Genomic DNA, 20,864 nt, shown 5'->3' with positions numbered 1-20,864 from the left:
AGGACCATGGGCAGTGCAAATGTCAAATCTCACACAGGAGTTTGACTTGCACGTTGCAGGTAGATTTGTGAGTCCCACAGGGCTTGCATGCTAATGCCCGGGCTGCTAGTATGCCATTTGTTTTGATTATTGAAAAATGTCAAAATTAAGAGGAGAGGATATAATCATAATCTATGTTGAAATGAACCCCTGGGCATGAAATAAAACAGCCCTGCTGCTGCTTATCAAACAGTACTTGAATAAATGCACTTTCAAAAAGGAATAACAGATGTTATATTCTTGTCTATACTTTTGCAGCAAATCATTTATCTTGGGTATAATGAACACTATGAATGGATATGTTGGGTTGGGAGGAGAGCTTGTCCTATGAAACATCACTATGAGGTCATGGCTTGGTCCTCAGGGGCTGTGCAGAGTTTTCTGCCAGCTGTCAGGGTGAAGTCTTTGCTTTTGTGTTATTTTTGTGTATTTGCCCCACACTACCTACATTCACCAGACTGTACAAAAATACCCAACAAACAGCATCTGTCATGGATCAGCACTCTTTTATTTTCTTCTCATAAATCTCATCCGAGGGTTAGAGATTATACAATATGATTAAAAAGATATTCCTCTGGGAAAGACCCATATGGGGGAGTTAAATCATCATTACCTCTGTGTTTTTACTTCTTCCCATTACTTTTACTGTCACAGGTTTCAGTCGGTTGCCTTTTTCATTCATTCGAGTTATTATTCAAGAGGAGACAACAGTGAATTAATTTGGAAACTGGAAATATGGCCCCAGAGTGCTCCAGTTCCCAAACACAACCAGTGAAGACATTTAAAAAATATATATATTTCCTTCTGGCAATGTTGACATGACTCACTGGCTGCTGTTTCCCTCTCCCTGTTTCTCCCAAATGTATCTGACTGTTGCTCTTACTTTCTGTTTCTCTCTCTCTCTCCAGGCAGGCATTTTTGTCCTGAGGCGTCCTCTGTACATCTGCATGCAGCTGATCACTGTCCTCCCCTTCCTCTCTCAACCTCCCCCCGCTGTAAACAGACCTCTATCTCTCCCATTTTTACTCCCCCTGCTTGCTCCTCTTCAATCTCTTCTCCTTCCTTACATGATGATGTGGGTGTATGTGGGTATCGGCAAAATCCATGGCAAGCTCTGTATCTCATTTGTCTGACTTGGCAGCTTACACCCAATATTCCCTGCACAACCTCCTCCGTGAAGGTGGGGGGAGAGAAGCTGCAGTGGTGAAGGTGACCACTAGGGTGTGCTGTTCGTCTCAATGGAGTATCACAGTGGACATAAAAAACGGTCCGTTTGACAAGAAACATGTTGAACACTGAACTTTCACTTTACTAATATTTACACTTTTGACTGTGCATGTTGATTTTTTATTTTGGTCTTCAATACCTGAAATAGCAAGTGATTCAACATTACAATGACATGTTTCACTCTAAAAAAAACAATGGGGAATTCATGGTGTTTAAAAAGATAATGTATTATTCAATATATATGTCAAAAAGACCAAAACCAATGTGTTACTATGTCTCAGTATTTTCTGACATGCCCAGCTTGCCTTTGGCTCTCAATCTCAAGCCAACTGAAATATGTTAATCTGTAAAAATAATAATAATTATATATTGTTGTTTTATTTTTTACTAAATGGCTCAATCATTTCCCGAAAACAATAAAGCAGTAGTTTTTAACAAGCATTATTAAAACGGGGACTATTTTTAGCTGTGGATTAATACACATTTTTTGTTCTAAGTTTTTTTTTCAACAGCAGGATAATGTTTGAGAGATCGACTCAAAAATTAAACTACAGTGCCATCAGGCTAATTACATTAACTGGATGATTCTTTTTTTAAGAAATGTCAGTCGTCATAGTAACAATATAGTCCATGATATTTTTTCACATGTAGACTACTGTTGCTACGCAGGTAGAGCAACACACACTAAACTTGGCCAAGCCTCAATTTAGACTCACATTTGAACTATTTAACTATTTAGGAAAATGAAGTCTTTAACTCTTCAAGACACAACGGTTTTGTATTTTGGTATCCTTTGAGGTTATCATCCAGATACTTACATTAGATAGATAGTCACCCTATGAACCTTATATCTAAATACAGCCCGGCATGTTTTCGATAACACTTTGTGTAAAAGAAAGCTACAGATGGCTCTGGTAGTCTCTCTCTCTCTCTCTCTCTCTCTCTCTCTCTCTCTCTCTCTCTCTCTCTCTCTCTCTCTCTCTCTCCAAGCACATGAAGAACCATAGAGCTGAATGAGGAAGTTGGTCAGAACATTAATGTAAAAAAAACAAAACACTAAAATATTCAGTCGCCACACCATGTCTGACTTTGGTATTTTTGAACATTTGGTTAACTGAAAAGGAACCAACCCGTGTGATCCAGGAGTAAAGTGTAAAATATGAGTCCAGACTGATTGTGTCAGAGTGGAGAGACTTTGAAGCTGTAAATCATCCCTACAAAAACCTGCCTGTCAGGGAACGGCTATGCGATATTCAGTCATTGTCATGTCAACCAAAAGCATGGCAGAGTGGGGAAAAACTACAACAACAAAAAATAATTGTGTAGCAACTATTTTTATACTGCTAGTTCTAGTTTAAAATAAATCTATAATATGTATTATTTGCTCTATTTAAATGTTATTTATCCTTAATTTATAGCAGTTGTTGAATGTGAAGCGTTTGCATTTGTTCTGATGTGTGCTTTGAATGTTTTGGACAGCAGATTTCCGGTGTTTTTCGTCAGTGAATGAAAATGCATGCACCTGTGTGGCTGCCGTACCGATATGAATTTGTTTAGGAGATGATAATTCATGAGAACGTCCTCAGATAGAAACCAAAGCCCAGATTGTGATGATTCATTTAAAGAGGAGGTCTGTGTAATGAAGACATAAAGCAAAGGTTACTGTAGGTTATCAGCTGATGCCTGTCTTTTCCCTGTGACACACACATAGATAGCCTCATCAGCCAATAAAGTGTTTGACCTTTGACCCCAAAATACAGATTTATTACATATCCTGTGTTGCTTGGGTGCAGTTTAAGGTATCTGAGCAGATAAGTTGACTGTCCCGAGCACACACACACACACACACACACACGTGCACACACATACACACACGTGCACACACATACACACACATGTGCACACATACACACAGGGTCACGCCTCCCACTCTCTTGACCTCCTGATCAGCCAGTTAGGAGAGCCAAGGGTGATGCTAGACAGACCGTGTGTGTGTGTGTGTTTTGGCTCCTTTTAACAAAAACAGACTGGTAACGCTTTAGATAACAGCCTGCAAATTACAGCGTAGATATTTTGTAATACTCGTACTAACTGGGTAGGCACGAGGAGGAAGTATATTAGAGAGTTACAAATGTGTCTTTAGGGAGGAACCTAGAGGGGGAAAAAATGCATTTAAAGTTTTTAATTAACAGGAGAACAACAGGCTATAGGCCTTCACACTGGGGCATGTTTAATTTTCTTTTATAAATTCACACTCCAAATATATTCTTTTGAAGCATGCAAAAACTAAAAAATCTGACACAAGGTCAATGTTTACAAGCTTTCACATAGCAAATAAAAGGCATCAATCACATAGTGCAGAACTGTTGAGTCGTTCCTATTGTCACTGCCCGCCAACACGCAGGTTTACTCAACAAATAAAAGTGATTTATGAACCAAAAGTTCAGTCAAAATAAGTCAAAGAAAGGAAAACTGGAAATAGGTAGTGGATGCATGAAAACAAGCTGCATGGTGTTAGGCTGTAAAAACAAAAAAACAAAAGAAACTTAAAAGCCCTAACACAATGGGAGAGGAGATCAGCCAACAAGTGTCTTCTGCTGCTCAGGCTCTTATGCACAGCGGGCCAGGTGTAGCTCATCATGCTGATCACTCTCCAATCAGGTCTGCAGCCCTGGAGATAGAAACGAACACGCTGCCAGTGAATGAAGGGCTTTAGTCTATATGTTGCTCTACAAATATATATATACTTTCAAGGGCAATTGCTCACCTTAATGTAATTTATATGGATGGGGTCCAAAAAAACAATTACATGTTTCTGTTGCATAAATTGTGGGCTGTTATCTAAAAATTAACCGACCCTTTCTTCTCATTGTATCAGAAATACATGAAGCACCTGATCACATTATTTTCTTTGTTTTCTCTCTTTGTTCCTCTTTGCAAGACTTTGTAGTGAGTTCCTTACAATGCAGCCGTTCAGTTTGACTTCCAGTAGGATGTTGACAAACTTCACACTATCCCAGACATTGAGTGTGTTTGCATAACCCATGAGTTGAATGTGAAAGTCCCTCTTTTGTCAATGTGCTGTGAATCAATGAAAACCACAAAGAAAACAGCGATTCCTCCGACATGCCCCGTGGTTGTATAATGAGCTGTAAATGTTTGGATGGGTGTTGAGTTTATTTTCAGTCTTATTGTTCTGTTTGTCTGACGGTAATTGTAACCAAACTGAAAATATTCTGGCAAGGTAAATTAAATATGATACTGTAGCCTAAATATGCAGAAATATAACTGACCAGAATTTAAGGTGGTTTTAACAACAAAAAAACAGATGCAAAATGTTTGTTTGTACATGTGTGAGTTGATTGGCTTGTTTGTAGTGTGTGGTTTAGTGCATGCACTACTTTCTTCTGTAGCTGCTGAGAAACCGTACTGTTATCACATGGGACTCCTTTCAATAAAGATGATCCTGTGTGCATATCATTTTTACACTGTATTGTTCTTACTCTGCTACATTAATTATCTGAGATGTTTACCCCTTTAGCACTTTAAAAGAAAGTCACATTGAGCGGTTGTTGCCACTTCTTGAAAAAAAAATTACACTTTGCTTAAATGGAGACTCGACCGACTTTAAACTTTTATACAATAATTTATATCACATAGCATTCTTCCCAATTAGCCATCTGTAAATTTACATTTCTATACCACAGCAGGGCAAACTCAGTAAACATTAGATGTGAGCAGGTGTTACTCTATGTGAATGTATAAAAATGTTAAATGGTTTTAAAACAAATGTCCTAGGTAACTTTGACCCCGTCTGTGCTCAATAGTATGCTATGTTTCATCTGATTATTTCTTATCAAAAGCATCCATAAATGATGTAAGAATCAACACAGTTTCAATCAGGTGTTGGGACCTCAGGGTTTGTGTCTATGTTACAATTCATGGATGCAGATTGAATTGTTCCTGAACATTCAGATTGGAGTGTCCTCTGTGTGGAAACACAGCCATGCACCTCCACAGGAGGTCTTTCCCCCTCCCCCATCTGCCTGCAGGCCTGTGTCACTAAAAGTGCCACTGAACTCTAGATTCCATTCTGATTGGTCAACTGAAGTGGAAGTTTTGCTTGCTACCAAGCAGACAAAATGAAAATCTCTCTCTTTCTACTGAGATGTCGACCTGACCACAGGTCTCAACTGCTCTTGCTCCTGCTCATACCCCAACACGGGCCTCGCTGGTCCGGACGTTGTCAGTGCTTGGGCCCTAATGAAATTAGAACAAAATTGTGTGGATAAACCACAAAGACACAAATGCCTCAATACAAAAATACAAAAGGGACACAAAAATTAGACAAATGATGGTCGTACCGGTGTGACATGCATTATCCATCTTTTTTTTGTTTTTTAAATACCTTTTGCAGGCTCAAAGCAAAGGCTATCCTTTCCATCTTAAAACTATCATAGATAATGTAAAACAACAAAAAAAACACTGTTTTTCATGGACATATTTTGTTTTCATCACGTCATCTTTGAGACCAATGGAAAGAAAAACTCCAAAATACAGATTTGGGTGGTTATTTTGCTACACTTACACTCTACATTTGCATATTTATAAATGAATAATATTTTTCATACAAAAATGAATTGCCTTATTGCAAATAATCAACTGGGGAAGCTATGGTGACATCTATTGCTTAGGGTTAGGGTTAAGATCAGAGGGGGGTGTAGAGTATGTTGTCAATAAATCCAGGTTGATTGAGAACCAGGAGTAAAAAAAACATCAAATGAAAACTCATAATTGTAGATAAGATTCTTGTGTCATCAAAGTAATGTCAGATGTCCAATGCTGTCCCCTGCCTAGACGAGACGTCAGGACAAACTCCGCTGTATGACCTCATGCACGGAGTAGAGGAGGTGAAAGGAGGACCCGTCCTGCCCGGGGCCAGGAGCCAAAAGGGCAAAGTGCAATACGGCAGCAGAGGAAAGGAGAGGGCAAGGACTGTGTCACATTTAAAAACACTTTCTGTCAGCAGGGATCATCATTTGAAATATCAGTCTGTGGAACACTGACTGAACCTGAGGCTGGAAGACTGTAAGTACAAATCTGACACAATGACAAATGTTTCTCAAGGATGTCTGCCTGACACATGTATCTGATATCTGTCCCTTTTATGACTTTTATACTTCCGTTTCTGCTATCTACACATTTCTACAAGTTGTTTTAAAAATGACAGTGACAAACAGAATAGAGTGAACTCGGTGACAGCTGTTCACTCTTCATAGTCTTGTAGTCATTTGTACTGTGAATATAGACAGTGATTAAAAAGCAGCTTTGAAAAGAAAAATATGAGTATTTGTTCTGAAGGGAAGCTGTGATTTAATCAATGGATTTTTGTGACCAATACAACAATGGAAAAACATTTACTTTAGAGTCAGTTCTTATAAAACTAAATGCAAAATACAAGGCAGAATTTAAAAGGTCTATTTTTGTAATATGACCTTGTTTTATTGTTTTATTCCTCCTTACAACAAGCTTTGATAATGTGCTTCTCAGCCAATCCTCAGCTCAGATCAAGATGGCTGATAAAACTCAACAGCATTGATTGTTACTACACAATTCATAACTCAATACATGTCCCACAGTGATGAAACACATTTTGGTCTAAGAAGATGGATTCAACAATATTTGAAGGCGTTAACTAGAATATTCTAAATTCTATTAAAAATGCAATTTGGTGTCAGTGGATTCATAATTTAATCAATTCCCTTTACAAAGATCAACTTATTTAATCATTAAGTCATTCGTTCAAGGGCAGATGAGAGGAAAGTAAAGCAGGCTGCAAGAGGGCTAGAACATCTGATTTTTTTTAAGTAACATTAAAATGCAAAATTACAGTCTGGTGTGCTCAAAAACACGTTTCTCTCTCTGCCATCTCATTATCTGCAGCCACATAATGTATAATCTGTGTTGACATTTCTCCTGAGGAATGATCAAACAGCATGGATTAGAAAATGAGGTCACTCTGTGTCTTTTACCTCTCCATCACTCTTCTTTGTATCTTATCTATAGCATGTGAACTTCCACTGAGGACATGTAGCTTTATCATTTGTTTACATTGTTTAGCCTGAGCTCACATGACTTGTTGTTATGGAAAAGCACTGTAGAGGTTACTACCGTTCGAAAACCTCTGACCCACCATGGTTTCTGCATTCAGATCATGCTCCTTTTCAGTTTGAGATTCACACAACCTCCTTGGGACTGAGGCTGATACGAAATATTAATGGTTTTTGGCATGAGGCAACCTGCCAGCAACGGGCCTGTGACCTCATTTAATCTCTCAATTTATATATTTATAAAGATGATTCTCCGCTTGACACCGATAAGCCTCAACAATGGCTAAATTCACAGGAAATGGTATAGGGTAAAAAGTTTTGCTGCACTGCCCTCCGTGGGTTGAAGACGTCAAGCATGTTGGACCTCTGTCCTGTGATGTCACAGCTCTTTTAGGGGTGAAAACACATGATTTGACATCACTTCTTGTAGTGTCTCAACCCAGAGAGGGCAATGCAATTTTACAGTTATAATCAGGAACTGAGCCATGTGTGGCTCATCACCATCCTCATCAGACCAACAAACGACAGGCTGGATTGGGCCGATTCGAACGTGGCAGCATTAATCAGCCACAAATCACAATTTGATATTAAACGTTATTTCATTTCCATCATTTTCCCGCAGAGAATATCTGTCCTTAGCGTTGTGGTGTGGTCCAGTGGTAACCATGACGACTGAGAAGCCGCCCAATGGACTCTGGCACCGAAAGATCCAGGCCCGTCAGTCAGATGAGCTGTCAGACCGAGGTATGGTCAATAATGTGTTTATATCATACATTTATAGGAAATATGTTTCGCTGTGTTGATTTGCTGGGAGTCATAGCATATCTTATTGTCTTTTTCTTTTGTGTTTTTGCTTAATTGTTTTCATAATTGGTATAACTTACAAATACATTTAAGATTCAATAGATATAGTGTTCGTTTTGGGTAGCAAGAATAAGAAGAGCATTTACTGAAGAATACCACTTTTGAAAAAGCCCACTGGGCAAAATATATAATGAATATAGCGTTGCTTTTCTTACAGGATTATTGCAGAAACATGCAGTATTAGATTCCAATTCAGGTGCAATATGTACAAAATATTGTACCAGTTAATCTTATGCAACTTATTTTCTTCTCTCTGCAGTTGGAGGTCATGATCATGTACAAGAAGAAGATCTAAGACAGTGGCAGAAACATGCACAGGTAACCCATAACTCCTCTTCCAGCAGCATCTTAACTTACCCAATAGTCCCTCAATTATGCTATTGATCCTGTACTCATGTATATAGCTTACATGTGTGCATTATTGTATCTCATTGTATTTGGTCTAACCTTATTTTGCTTCTCTGATCTAATCTCCTAGTTTGATAAAAGCACTTCCTACTACCTGCATGCCAGTGGGGGGGAAAGGCCACTTAATTTGGCTATGTATATTTTATATGTCCTTATCAAAGAAACCATAATAATCAGGAGAGAAACAATACAGAAGTGAGAGTTGTGCAGGGCAAACAGGACAGGAGTTAAGGGGCTATTTTAAGAGTACGGGAGGCAACTTGGTCTGTATTTCAGTTGAACAAATAGAGTCTAAGTTGAGAAAGCTCACTGTCCTGTGTGTCATCATGTAGAAGGTGAAGGTGAAAGTCCTGGAGCAGGTCCACGATCAGCTCAGTGATTTATTAGATGAAGCTCTGACTGCATCCATCCAGCCTTTACTGCCAGCAGTTAATGGAACGACAACAACAAACCCCTCATCCAGGTAAGGAGGCGAGTTTTACTAGCAAACATGTTATTCCTCATTTATCTGGGAGATATCATTTATTGTCTCATTAACTGTAGTGAAACATGAATGTCTGTCTTTTCTTTTTTCTTTAGATCTCAAAGAATGGATGATGGCAAAGTGTTTAAGGACAGGCCGTCACTGTTGGAGTGAGTTTGAAAGAAAATCCATCAAAATGAAACAAGTCTCCTCCAGTATAGCATGCACACAAAATGTTTCTTCATCATACCTTCAGCAGGGGGGTATCTCTACAAAGTCCAGTATTTAATTAGATTCTATGTTCTGTATTTATTCTAGTTCAAATGTATCTTGTAAATTCAACAAATGATAAACTAACCCAAAATGACCTCATGTACACAACATTTACCATCATGATAGCTGAAATGTTGGTGTGTGTTTTATATAAATAAACCTCTCAGCGTGTACAGCCCAACAGACTTTGACATGAATACAACATTACGACATTCCTTCTCTTCTAAACCAGCGAGCTGTTTGAGATCAACCACATCAGGACTATCTACCACATGTTCATCGCCGTCCTCCTTATCTTCTGCCTGAGCACTCTGGCTGTTGACTTCATCGACCAGGGCAGGTCAGTGTGACATGTGCTTGTACTGTCTGTGTTTGTTTGTGTGTGTGTGTGTTTGTGTGTGAGTGATTTATGTTTCATGTGGGGACATAGATCTGATAACACACATTGTGGGGACTCACCTATTTTTTAGACCAACATAGGTCTTTACATTTTGGGTGAAGACTTGGTTTAAGGTTAGAGTAAGGGTCAGAAATAGCGGTTCTGGTTTGGGGTTAGTCTCCAGGAAATGATCATCTGATAACACATTCACATTGTGGGGACTCACGTTTTTTCGAGACCAAGTGAGGACAAATGCACATCCGTAGGTCATCACATTTTAGGGTGAAGACTCGGTTTAAGGTTAGGTTAAGGTTAAGTTTAGGTTAAGGTTAGAGTAATGGTCAGGGATAGGCTGGTAGCGGTTCTGGTTAGGGTAACAGGAAATACATGGAAATCAATATAATGTCCCCAAAAGTAATGAAAACATGACTGTGTGTGTGCATGTGTGTTTATGACAATGAAACTTCTTAAACTCTGTAACCCTGCACTAATAAAAACTCAATTACCCTGAAGCCTTTATAAACTTCTTATCCCCCCCCCCCCCCCCCCCCCCCCCACTCTGTCCCTCCCTCCTTCTCCCCTGCTTCTCAGAGAGACAGAGCAATCAATCCCTCCGAGTATTTCTTCTGTTGCTTTGGGCAGCTCGGTAACGATTCGGTTGCTTATTTGATATATCCACCCGCGGTAAACATTGATTTTAATGTGGAGAAATTGATGAGTGGTTATGTGTTGAACTGAAACATACCCTTTGACACGCCGCAGTGACTGGGTATTTTAAATCTATTACTGTAATCGCCAGAGGGGTCTTTTCAGAGAAAGTAATGGGGAAAATATTCATTGCGCTTAACTACGCCAGCCAGACGTGATTTAATATAATTAAAATGGTTATTCAAATCCCTGTTCAAAGCTAAAACCCATCATTGAAATGTTCTTCTTTTGTACTTAATATTAGTTCGACAAGTGTCTTCTTAGGGACCGTTCGGTATTTATGAAATGGACCACCGGAGGAAAATGGCGGGGGTTATGTCTTAATATTCTTTGCTTTGTTGAGGGGTGGGTCACCCAACAATTTAGTCTAGGGGGGGGGTTGCAGGGCAGATTCAAACCCGGGACCGCTGCAGGGAGCCTCGGTACATGGGGGGTAACTCTACCACTGAGCTATCAGCACACTTATCACATTCATCATCAGTCAGATCTAGTATTGCTCTTATGATGGGGCAGTAGTAACGCAGTAGGCGGGCACACAAAGTTCTTGATGTGAAATATTATTATTCTGAAGATCCCCTCCGGTGGGTCTTAAAATAAAAAACAAACAGTCCCTTATAAAAATTGTCCAATTGCCTTCATGTAGTGTTTACAATCTTGTTTCTTAATGCAATGTCAGGTTGGTGCTGGAGTTCGACCTGCTGTTCTACGCCTTCGGGAAGCTGGGGACGGTCACCTGGGCCTGGGTTGTGATGTTTGCCTACAGCCTGCTCGTTCCCTATTTCACCCTGGCCTTTTGGGGATCTCTGTACCACAACTGCACCTCTAAGTGGGGGCTGTCTCTCGTCACGGGCCTGGTCCTGTCTGCCGTGCAGACCGCTGTCCTGGGACTGTTCCCCATCTACGTGGTTATACACTACCAGCTGCCACCGGCCTCGCGCTTCATTGTGATACTGGAGCAGGTGAGTGTTTGTTTGAGGAATAATTAGCTGTCACCTTTATTTCTGTGTCAAGACGCAGTGTGGGAAAATGCCATCCACATTCCCTAATCAGACTGATTGTTTCATAACTCACAGCAGTACAGAGATGCCCCAAAAATGTCATATATAAACCATGTCTCCTTGCTGACCATGTCTCTCTATTACATCTGTCCTTTTTACTGCACAGTCCTGCTGAAGACATATCTTGGTCACAGTTATCGCCATGTTTATTCATGTTATGTGTGGATAATGGCCGATATATATTATATTGGTATTGGCCTCAAAAATCTTGTATTCGCTGTCTTTTAATCCACAAGAACTAGTTATGTGAGAGACAACAAACAAAGCACAAATAACCTAAATAAGAGGGAACTCACTAGAGCAGTAAACAAAAGAAATCAAAACTGCTATACTTCCCAACAGTCCCTTAGTGAAGTTCAGGCCTCTCACAGCAACATATATCCAACACACCCTTTCAATCACGATGGTGTACTTCCACCATCACTACTCTGTTCACTCTTTTGCTCTGTTACTTTTATTGCTGCAGCCGTTGCTTCTATTCATACTGCGTATTAAAAATATCCATTTCATATGCATGTAGTTAGAGTGGAAGAAGAAGGCTCTTCTCTTTTAAGAAATTGTCAAAGAATCAGAGCAACATCTACAAGAAGATTGTGCTAAATAACTTATCCCACTTTAACACACACTGTAATGGTACAGAATCAGAGATGGATGATTAGCGCTCAGCAGGAGAGCCGCATTAAATCACACCAGGAGGAGGTTCGGGTGTTGGAGGGAGCTGCGGCAAGCAGAGTGAAAATGAGGAACTAACAGAGTAAAAGTGACAACTGACAGACCAAATGCCACCTCGTACATAAATGTGATCGGATGCTGCTGCTTAGTTAATAGTATGAATATGAGTATGGATGAGACAGCTGGGGTGAGCACTTCATTTGTGATTTCAGAGGATTTCAGACATCCAAATAGCGTCTAATTTCTTTTAATAACTAGGGTAAATAACTCCTGCTGCTCAGCTAGAAACACGCTGGCCTGTAGGGCATATTGTATGCATTCATAATCCAAATTATAGATGCAGTCCTTGAACATTTCATTAAGAAAAGCTTGCTGGCCAGAGGCGGGAGACTTCCAGTTGGGAACGCACAAAAAAAGAAAGTCGATCTAGTCTTTTGAACATTACTGATGCATACTGTAATACCTCCTCATCCTCTTCATCACGCCGCCAAGGTCTCCCCCAAACCGTCTTAGCACTACGATCATTATAGCCAAAGATAATCCCTGTGCTTAGATACTTGAAACCCGCTCCTGATCCTCATCTGGACAGTCTATTTGTAATCATGATGCTGAGCGTCTTATACATAAAGTGTATTGTATTGATTTTAGACTTTACTGAATTGCCCAAACTGAGTGAGTGGTTCTCGGCTGTCTGCGGATTGATGACGCGTCATGTCTGAACAGCAGATTTCTGTCAGGTTAAAACCATAAACCAGTTCTCCAAATGTGTTTCTGTCATGATCAAAAAAAAGTCCCCGTTGTTCTACTTCCTCCCACTTAATGATAGAAGCGAGCCGCGTCATTGGGTTAATATGTACAAACATTCGATCGAGGCCTCAAAGATGTGGGTTGTTCACTTCAGACACCGGTTAATGTAATAAAAACAGACAATGAAGCCTTTAGTGTTGATGGATCGCGTCTCGTTTCACACAATAATCATATCAATTTTCCTCAGATTCGATTCCTGATGAAGAGCTACTCGTTCATAAGAGAAACCGCTCCTGCTGTCGTGAAGGATACGCCGAAGCAAGGTAACGTGCTGAGTCATGATTTCAGGTGTATTTACTCCTCAGGAGGTGTCATTACTCATAGTGACATTTCCAGACTACAGAGAAAAATGACTAAAACAGACCTCAGTAGGTTACCAGCTAATGATTCATGGTGAAGTCGGATCAAACAATGAAATGCAGCTACATGCAATAAATAAGTACGGCCCCGTGGATCCTATTGTGAAAGTCTGCTCGTGGTGAAGAATGCGTCTCCGGTACCTTTGACTTGTCAAAGTGATAGAAGTAGAGGTGAATATTACTGTATAAACCTGAATAAAACAGTAAAACAGACATAAAATACCTTTTATTATTACCGAGTTTAAATGTCATCAGTAAAGGATGTTTTTTGGAGATGGAGATAAGAGACTTTAAGGGGGACAATTTGACGTAATGACTTAACGATGTTGTAATAAAGTCACTGTTGTTTAATTCTAAAGACATTAAGACACAGTAAATCTTTAGTGTTCGCAGATGGAGCTAGTAATGGCTGGTATTATGCCACATAATGAAACAAGAAGAAATTAAATGAGGCTTATGTCAAGTCAACTTGTGACTGCTAAACGAGATGTTTTTTATTCTTTGTTTTTCAGGAGAAAGTCCAAGATTCCCAACATTTTCCAGCTACCTGTACTTCCTCTTCTGTCCGACACTCATCTACAGGGAATCATACCCTCGGTATGAGCCTCTCTCTCTTTTTGCTTCTCATTCATTATTTTATGTGAACATCATCATCATCTAGAAAGTTGCAAAAGAACCGATTCAATACAAAATTCAGAGAATATCTATTGCCTCCACATGGTTCTCACGGCAACGGGTGAGCTGGCGGCTCGTAGCTAATAGTGTTAACAGTGCGATTAAAGTGCGATGGTGCTGACAGAGCTTCACCTGAGGGGGGCACCGGAGGGTGGGGGCTACTCCTCCTTGATGACATTACAGCACGATAACTTGACATGGCAAATAGTGGTTTGAAATCATATAGAGAATAATTAATAACTGCTGAGTTCCCTTTAGCTGATTTTGTTTCAGGGCTGTGGACCTGGTCTTGTGCATGCTGACTCGATATCACATCATTATTGAGCCCCTTGAATAGAACACAGCCTTAGAGTGCTGCAGGTTTTTTCTAGGCCAACCCCTGAAGTTCACATCGCACTGGTTCCGTCGATATAAAAAGCCAGCGGGATCTTCCTGTTGGATTTTGCTTTATTGCAGAAAATAAGCTCCGTGGATAAAACGAGAATTACAATTACACACTTCCTTCAGCAAGATGATCTCCAAATGAATGAACACTTTTATGATTTTTTAAAACGTGAATGTAGTTGAAACCAACTACACATGGCTGTAAAGGTGGATATCTATCTATATCTATATAGATATAGATATATGTCCATATAAGGAAAGCTACTACTCATTGCCACACAGTGTTTATAAATGTTCATTATGCACAATTCACAATATTTGTATTATTGTCACATCCTGTCTCTTCTCCGCAGCAATACCCACATTAGATGGAAGTATGTCGGCGTCACACTTGGAATGGTAAGCTGCAACCTTTTCATTTCATTGTCACACGTATCACCTTTCAGTCAGGTTACGTAAGATTGTGTAAGAAAACGGTCTTCGTGGGGTTAACGACCTCGAAAGGATTTGACCTAGAAGTCGCTCGCAGCACGTTTGTATTGTGTGATAATGTGAAACAGCCATAAACTATGTGCTTAATAGATTTGAATCTCTCTGATATCTTAGATCACACGGCCTCTGCTTTTCCTGGTGTTGACTCTCTTTGTGTTTCATTCCCTTTTCCTGTTTTAATGCTCGTTTTTGCAGATCTTAGGATGCCTGTTCTACGGGTACTTCATCCTGGTCCGCCTCTGTGTGCCCGTCTTCAGACCCGAGACCAACCAGCCTTTTAGTAAACGCTCAATGGTCCTGGCCGTGTTCCACTCTATATTACCAGGTACTGCCTTAAATGGAACTGTTTGGTTGTTCACATGTAAAACAAACATATTCAAGTGTACTTCTGCTTACAGCCTCTATTACCTCTTATCTGTGTCAGCGCTGGTTAATGTATCACTTAATATGGAAATAGAGGAAACAAGTCTCTGGTGTTTTGAAGCGATTGATAAGATTAAAGATGCTATTACACGATCAGATACAGGTATTAAAGCCTGGCTTGTTTATTACTCTCTTTAAGTGAATCGTTTTTCTCGAGTGCTGATATAAGAGCATCAGTGTCAAGTTGCAATTGGGAAAACTGGGATCAATGCCCGCGGTAGAAGTGTTCCTCATAAACTTCCCTTCTCTCTCTGCCTGTGTGTCTCAGGTATAATGTTGCTTCTGTTGGCCTTCTTCTCCTTCCTGCACTGCTGGCTCAACCTCTTCGGGGAGCTGCTGCGTTTCGCTGACAGGATGTTTTACAAGGTGTGTGGCGTGACTGATTCCACGTGGCATCATCTCTCCTGTGAACACATTATTTTTCCAGATTTGCTCTCTTTTTCCAGATGGGGAAATTTTGATTAATGACGAGTGAGATTACCGCAGGGGCGGCAGCAGTTTAACTTATCCATCATTATGTTTCGGTCCTGACACGGTTCAGCTCTCAAACAAGCCGCGACGTAGCTTTGTGCCCGTGCGCTCGGACTGATGTGATTCCTGCAAGTCGTGATTCGATTTCCACTGGCAGATTGATTTATGTGCAATAACAGTGAGGCAGCCAGAGCTTCACTCATTGTAAGTTATATATAGTATAGGTCAACAGCACTGTAACTGAAAGTGTGAGCCAAAAGTCGACTGTTATTACAAATGTTAAATTATTCATTTTAATTACAACTAAGCCAAGCTGCACCTCAGTTTACATATATGCTTTTATTGCTTATCATGTTTTAACAGTTAATACCAAATACACAATATACTCAACAAGACAAATACACAAGTAAAAAACTTTCAAAATAAAAAAATACAACTATAATGACAATACTTTGCAAATCATACACCACAAATCACATATGCTTTTAAAGGAGTAGTTTAACATTTCCATGTCTGCTCCTAAAATATAAGTAGAGTCAGGAATCATTTAGTTTAGACTATCTTACTATCAAACAGTTAATATCACCAAAGTGATGTAAAAATGTCAATTTGTGGTTTTAGGAAAGCAGAGAAGCTGCACAGAAAAGCTAAACTCTTGAGAAAAAGAAGAAGATTATTACAGCACGACTTCCCCGAGAACCACAAATTGCTCATTTTTACTTTTTTGTTTGTGGACAAATCGAACAAACAGGCGTGCTGAAAAAAAAAACAGTTTTCAGAGAAATTGATGTACAAATAGTAATTTTTTGGTTGAGGAATTCCTTTAACAAGTAGTATCTTAATCTTGTATAGAAAGTATATTTTGTAAATGTTGAACTACATGAGGAGAGCAGCAAGGTCGGCGGTGAATAGAAATATCTTATTTTGTCTGATGATAATGCGGCTGAACCGTTTCCTCGAAATCCGCTCGTATCTCTAGGATAGTGTTTTATTGTTCTGATTCACCACTTATCCGTTAGGTTGAACTGTGTTGAACCTTCACATGGAGGAAGGCTGGAAACGTGTGTTTGTGATTACAAAGAAATAATTATATCAGAGATGGTTTATCGCTATAGTTGTTGGAAGCTCTGTTTGACATCTGAAATACAGAATCTCAAATTCTAGTAGAGTTTTATGTCCATATTTCATTAAGATCGTACAGGTTTGGCTCCCACCAGTATAACTCTATAACTCCTCAGTTTTTCAGACGCCAAAATTGAAATGATCCTTCTCTATTCTGTTTGGTCTTTATTTATGAGCCACACACTCATTTTACGTCCATGTGTTGACTTTCCAGGACTGGTGGAACTCCACGTCTTTCGCCAACTACTACCGTACCTGGAATGTGGTGGTCCACGACTGGCTCTATTACTACGGATACAGAGACTTCCTCTGGGTGAGCAAACGCAGCAAACTACAATTCCATACAGTAGATAATCTGAAACAAAACAATAACGTAATGTTGGGATTTGTCTGTATGTCCAGAGCAGCAGGTCACATGATGAAGGGTGGTATAGCAGCAAATCCCCACTGAACCCCTGAACTTTGAGCCCTTTTTCTTCCTCTGATCCCTGCAGCTGTCCAACAGGAAATTCCGAACAGCTGCCATGCTGTCGGTGTTCATCGTCTCCGCCGTCGTTCACGAATACGCCTTGGCTCTGGGCTTGGGCTTCTTCTACCCCGTCATGTTCTGTCTCTTTGCCTGCTTTGGAGGTGAGCGATATACGCTCATTATTCAGGGGACAATCTCCAGTTATATAAACAGAATTGATTGGTATCCCGTGCTCCGACCTGGCCGCTGGGAGGAAAAGATAAAGGATTTCAAATAAAAGGAAGAAATTCAATGGCTTGAATCGCTTGTTAAAAATATGCAAATGTCTCCTTCCACACTCTGGACTGTGCCTTCAAAGTTTAAAATACGTGATTATTCACTCTAACACACATTTAGCAGCTGTTTGCTGAGGAACCTCATTATATTGTGTCCTTCTCCCCTGGGAATTAATCAATAGACATCTGACAAGATAACTTTTTTTTTAAACGAGCAACACAAATACATTGTCACTGTTTAATACGGATAGCCTTCACGGAAAAACGTTCCCTCATGTCGTCTTCTCTTAGTGGTTTTCAACTTCACGATGAACGACAAGCGCCAGAGCCCCGTGTTCAACGTCATCATGTGGGCGTGTCTGTTCCTCGGCCAGGGCGTCCAGGTGTGTCTGTACTGCCAGGAGTGGTACGCTCAGATACACTGCCCTCGGACAGAGGTAGGTACATCCACCTACGTGTAGAGCTGCTACTGGAAACGCTTTCTGGATGGTGATTTATGTCGATAAAACCTGACCCCCTTTTTTTTCAGCATTAGAAATTAAGACTTGATGTTATTATACTGTGAGATTCCTCTGAGAGATGCATCATTTTCCTTGAAGGTTTGAACAACTTTCCCACTGAACTGGCACAGCCAGAAGCCACATGATTGGGAAAAACATCAAAAACCCCCCTAGATCCTTTAAATCAACAGAGCTACAGATGCATAAACAGAGACCATGTGACTGCACTGCATGTAGGAGGAATTACAGAGAGATTCTTTGTAGTGTGCTGCGCTATAATGACATCATGAAACGGCACTTTGACCCCATTTTCTCTGATACGTTGATGGAAAATAGGGCAGCAGGTGAATGAACTTCATATACAAATAGAAAGACTGAAATAGGCTACAGGGGGGGAATAATGTGATGGCTCAGGATCCGCTTGTCCCCACCAAAGTGCTTACGACTGTAGTTTGACTTGAAGGCCAGGAGTCACATGACCCTCATACTATTAAACAACCCTGCAAGAAGTTAAATACCTAAACTCCTACCTAAAGAGGAGAAAAACATAAAGCAAGTCCAATTGCCTACGATAAAGCTTTCAAAGATTACCGCGACCTAGATGACTGAAGATATATGGACGTCACTAGGATTAAAAGACAGGGGGGCTTAGACAGGAGAAGCATACAAAATCTTTGCTCTTCTATCTTTTCAGTTCTGTATTAGAACGACACACCAGCGAAGAAGAACCGTTCGGTATTTATGGAATGGACCACCAGAGGAAAATAGGGGGGTTATGTCTTAATATTCTTTGTTGAGGGGTGGGCCACCCAACAATTTTTAGTCTATTGACTTAAGCATTCGCACAGTCGGAGAGCAGATGTTCGTCACACGATGTTCTTGATGTGAAATATTAATAACTGACCATTCGTCACTCAAATTATGCATAAAGTGATCAGAGGTCCGAAAATCCCTCCAGTGGGTCTTAAAATAAATAGCAAACAGTCCCTAACAATTAAAGCAAATCAACTCGATTATTTGGGGGTAGCTTGATAACAATAACAAACAACGTCACTGATACTATATAAGTACATCACATGACAAGACCTGCGTACTTTGATACTGGACGTCATACAGATGACAGTGACTAAATCAGTGTTTGTTAATCCTGGCTTTGTGTTCTTATCTCCAGTCATTCATGAGCATCTGTTGCTACAGACGACGAGCCTGCGTGTAGACGCACGCACACAGAAACGTGCATTAACTTGTTCTAAAAGACGACACACCCGACTCACACACATAAACCCAGCATGTCGAGTAACTGTACGTTTGTTAAAATTGCGACACGTATTTTTTTAACCCTTCCGACCCCGAGCGATGATGAAGTCACAGATGTGAAGGATTTGCCTGACAGATGGGCACAGATGGACTTAACATACTTATTCCACTATGAAGTACCAGCTAAGGCATAACGCACACACACACACACACACACACACACACACACACACACACACACACACACACACACACACACACACACACAGACGACTGCTGTCTAAAAATAGAAGTGGCATCCGTTGAATGAGATTATTAAGTGATGATAAATGATGTTACGATTACGTTTCCATATTTAGTACCGATTCTTCAACTCTGTCTCAACAGAATGGCTTCTGGGAGTTTGTGACGCCTCGATCGTGGTCCTGCAGCTACCAGAGATGATCTGGCCTGGACGGGTGATCATCACGGTGGACTGAACGCAGGAGAGAGCAACGATCGTAAAGGACGTGTAAATATACGTGTACGGTGTTCTGTTTTTAGTGTGAGAAGATTTCTTTTTTTACGTTTATCTTTATGTTGTTCTTCAGATGTGTTGTTATCCATATGTTGCTTATCTGCTCCCTCTGAATAGTTTTTGAAACGTCCTAATAATGCATTATAATCTGCTTATAGACCTGTGTCATTATAGTTATAAGACAAATATCCATGATGCTTTTTAAGAATAATGATATTATAGACACTTTATAATGATGTATACGGTCAAGTTTCATCACTGCTGGTCCTGGTTTTCATGATGCACCATGTGATTATGAGTAAGTCTACATGGTCTTTGGTTCCTTTAGGTGAAGTAAAAATGTATTTTACAAACTTTTGCATAGATTTAATATTTTTAATGTATAATGCATTCTAAAAGAGTTGTAATATATTACAACAATGAATTTGTAATACTATGATGAAGCATTATAAAATGCTTTTAAACATTATTTTTATAAAGCATAATGAATACTTATTGGTACTTATAACTTTAATTTTACTGTGCCGTAAGAAGGTTAGAACGCATTATGAGTATGTTTTATGTGCATAACAGACATAGAAAGTGTTACCAAAATGATTGTAATGCATAATTGATTCATCAAGTGCTGCTAGAACTTTTGCACATTCATCATCAAGGGGCTTGTTTATTGCCGTTATGAGAGAAATTTGTTGATTTTTTTATGTGCAGATTAAACAAACGGGATAAGAAATGTAAATGAGTGAAGTTTAGAAGTGCCGGAAGGCAGAATCAGACACAATCAGGCTGCATGTTTCCCCCCGTTAGCAGTAAATATGCTAAGCTAAACTAATCTCCAGAAGAAATACACACACACAAAATCAACAGGAGGATCCAATTCTTTGAATTATTAAATGTATTTTGGTGTAATTAAGT

General features: G+C 39.9%; 2 protein-coding genes across 3 annotated transcripts in view; both read left to right on the top strand.

Moving 5' to 3' along the window:
* The window catches only part of kif5ab (kinesin family member 5A, b), a 50,850-nt gene extending 46,312 nt beyond the window's left edge, over positions 1 to 4,538 (top strand). For both annotated transcript variants that reach the window (XM_084040105.1, XM_084040104.1), the window contains exon 29: positions 948 to 4,538. The gene's annotated coding sequence lies outside the window, so the exon portion shown is untranslated. The remainder of the gene's footprint in view (positions 1 to 947) is intronic.
* Positions 4,539 to 6,250: 1,712 nt separating this feature from the next.
* On the top strand, positions 6,251 to 19,955 carry soat2 (sterol O-acyltransferase 2). The gene is made up of 16 exons (XM_084022578.1): positions 6,251 to 6,354; positions 7,999 to 8,120; positions 8,500 to 8,558; positions 8,981 to 9,111; positions 9,228 to 9,281; positions 9,617 to 9,724; positions 11,148 to 11,430; positions 13,196 to 13,271; positions 13,880 to 13,964; positions 14,780 to 14,825; positions 15,114 to 15,243; positions 15,610 to 15,707; positions 17,149 to 17,247; positions 17,429 to 17,564; positions 17,970 to 18,115; positions 19,823 to 19,955. Exons 2-16 carry the CDS (start codon positions 8,042 to 8,044, stop codon positions 19,877 to 19,879), a joined length of 1,587 nt encoding a protein of 528 aa, XP_083878704.1. The 5' UTR covers positions 6,251 to 6,354; positions 7,999 to 8,041; the 3' UTR covers positions 19,880 to 19,955.
* Positions 19,956 to 20,864: the final 909 nt, after the last annotated feature.

Source organism: Eutrigla gurnardus (genome assembly GCF_963514095.1).
Source record: "Eutrigla gurnardus genome assembly, chromosome: 2".
Taxonomy (NCBI): domain Eukaryota; kingdom Metazoa; phylum Chordata; class Actinopteri; order Perciformes; family Triglidae; genus Eutrigla; species Eutrigla gurnardus.
The sequence above is the reverse complement of the archived record's forward strand: the minus strand, read 5'-3'. Positions and strand labels throughout refer to the sequence as shown.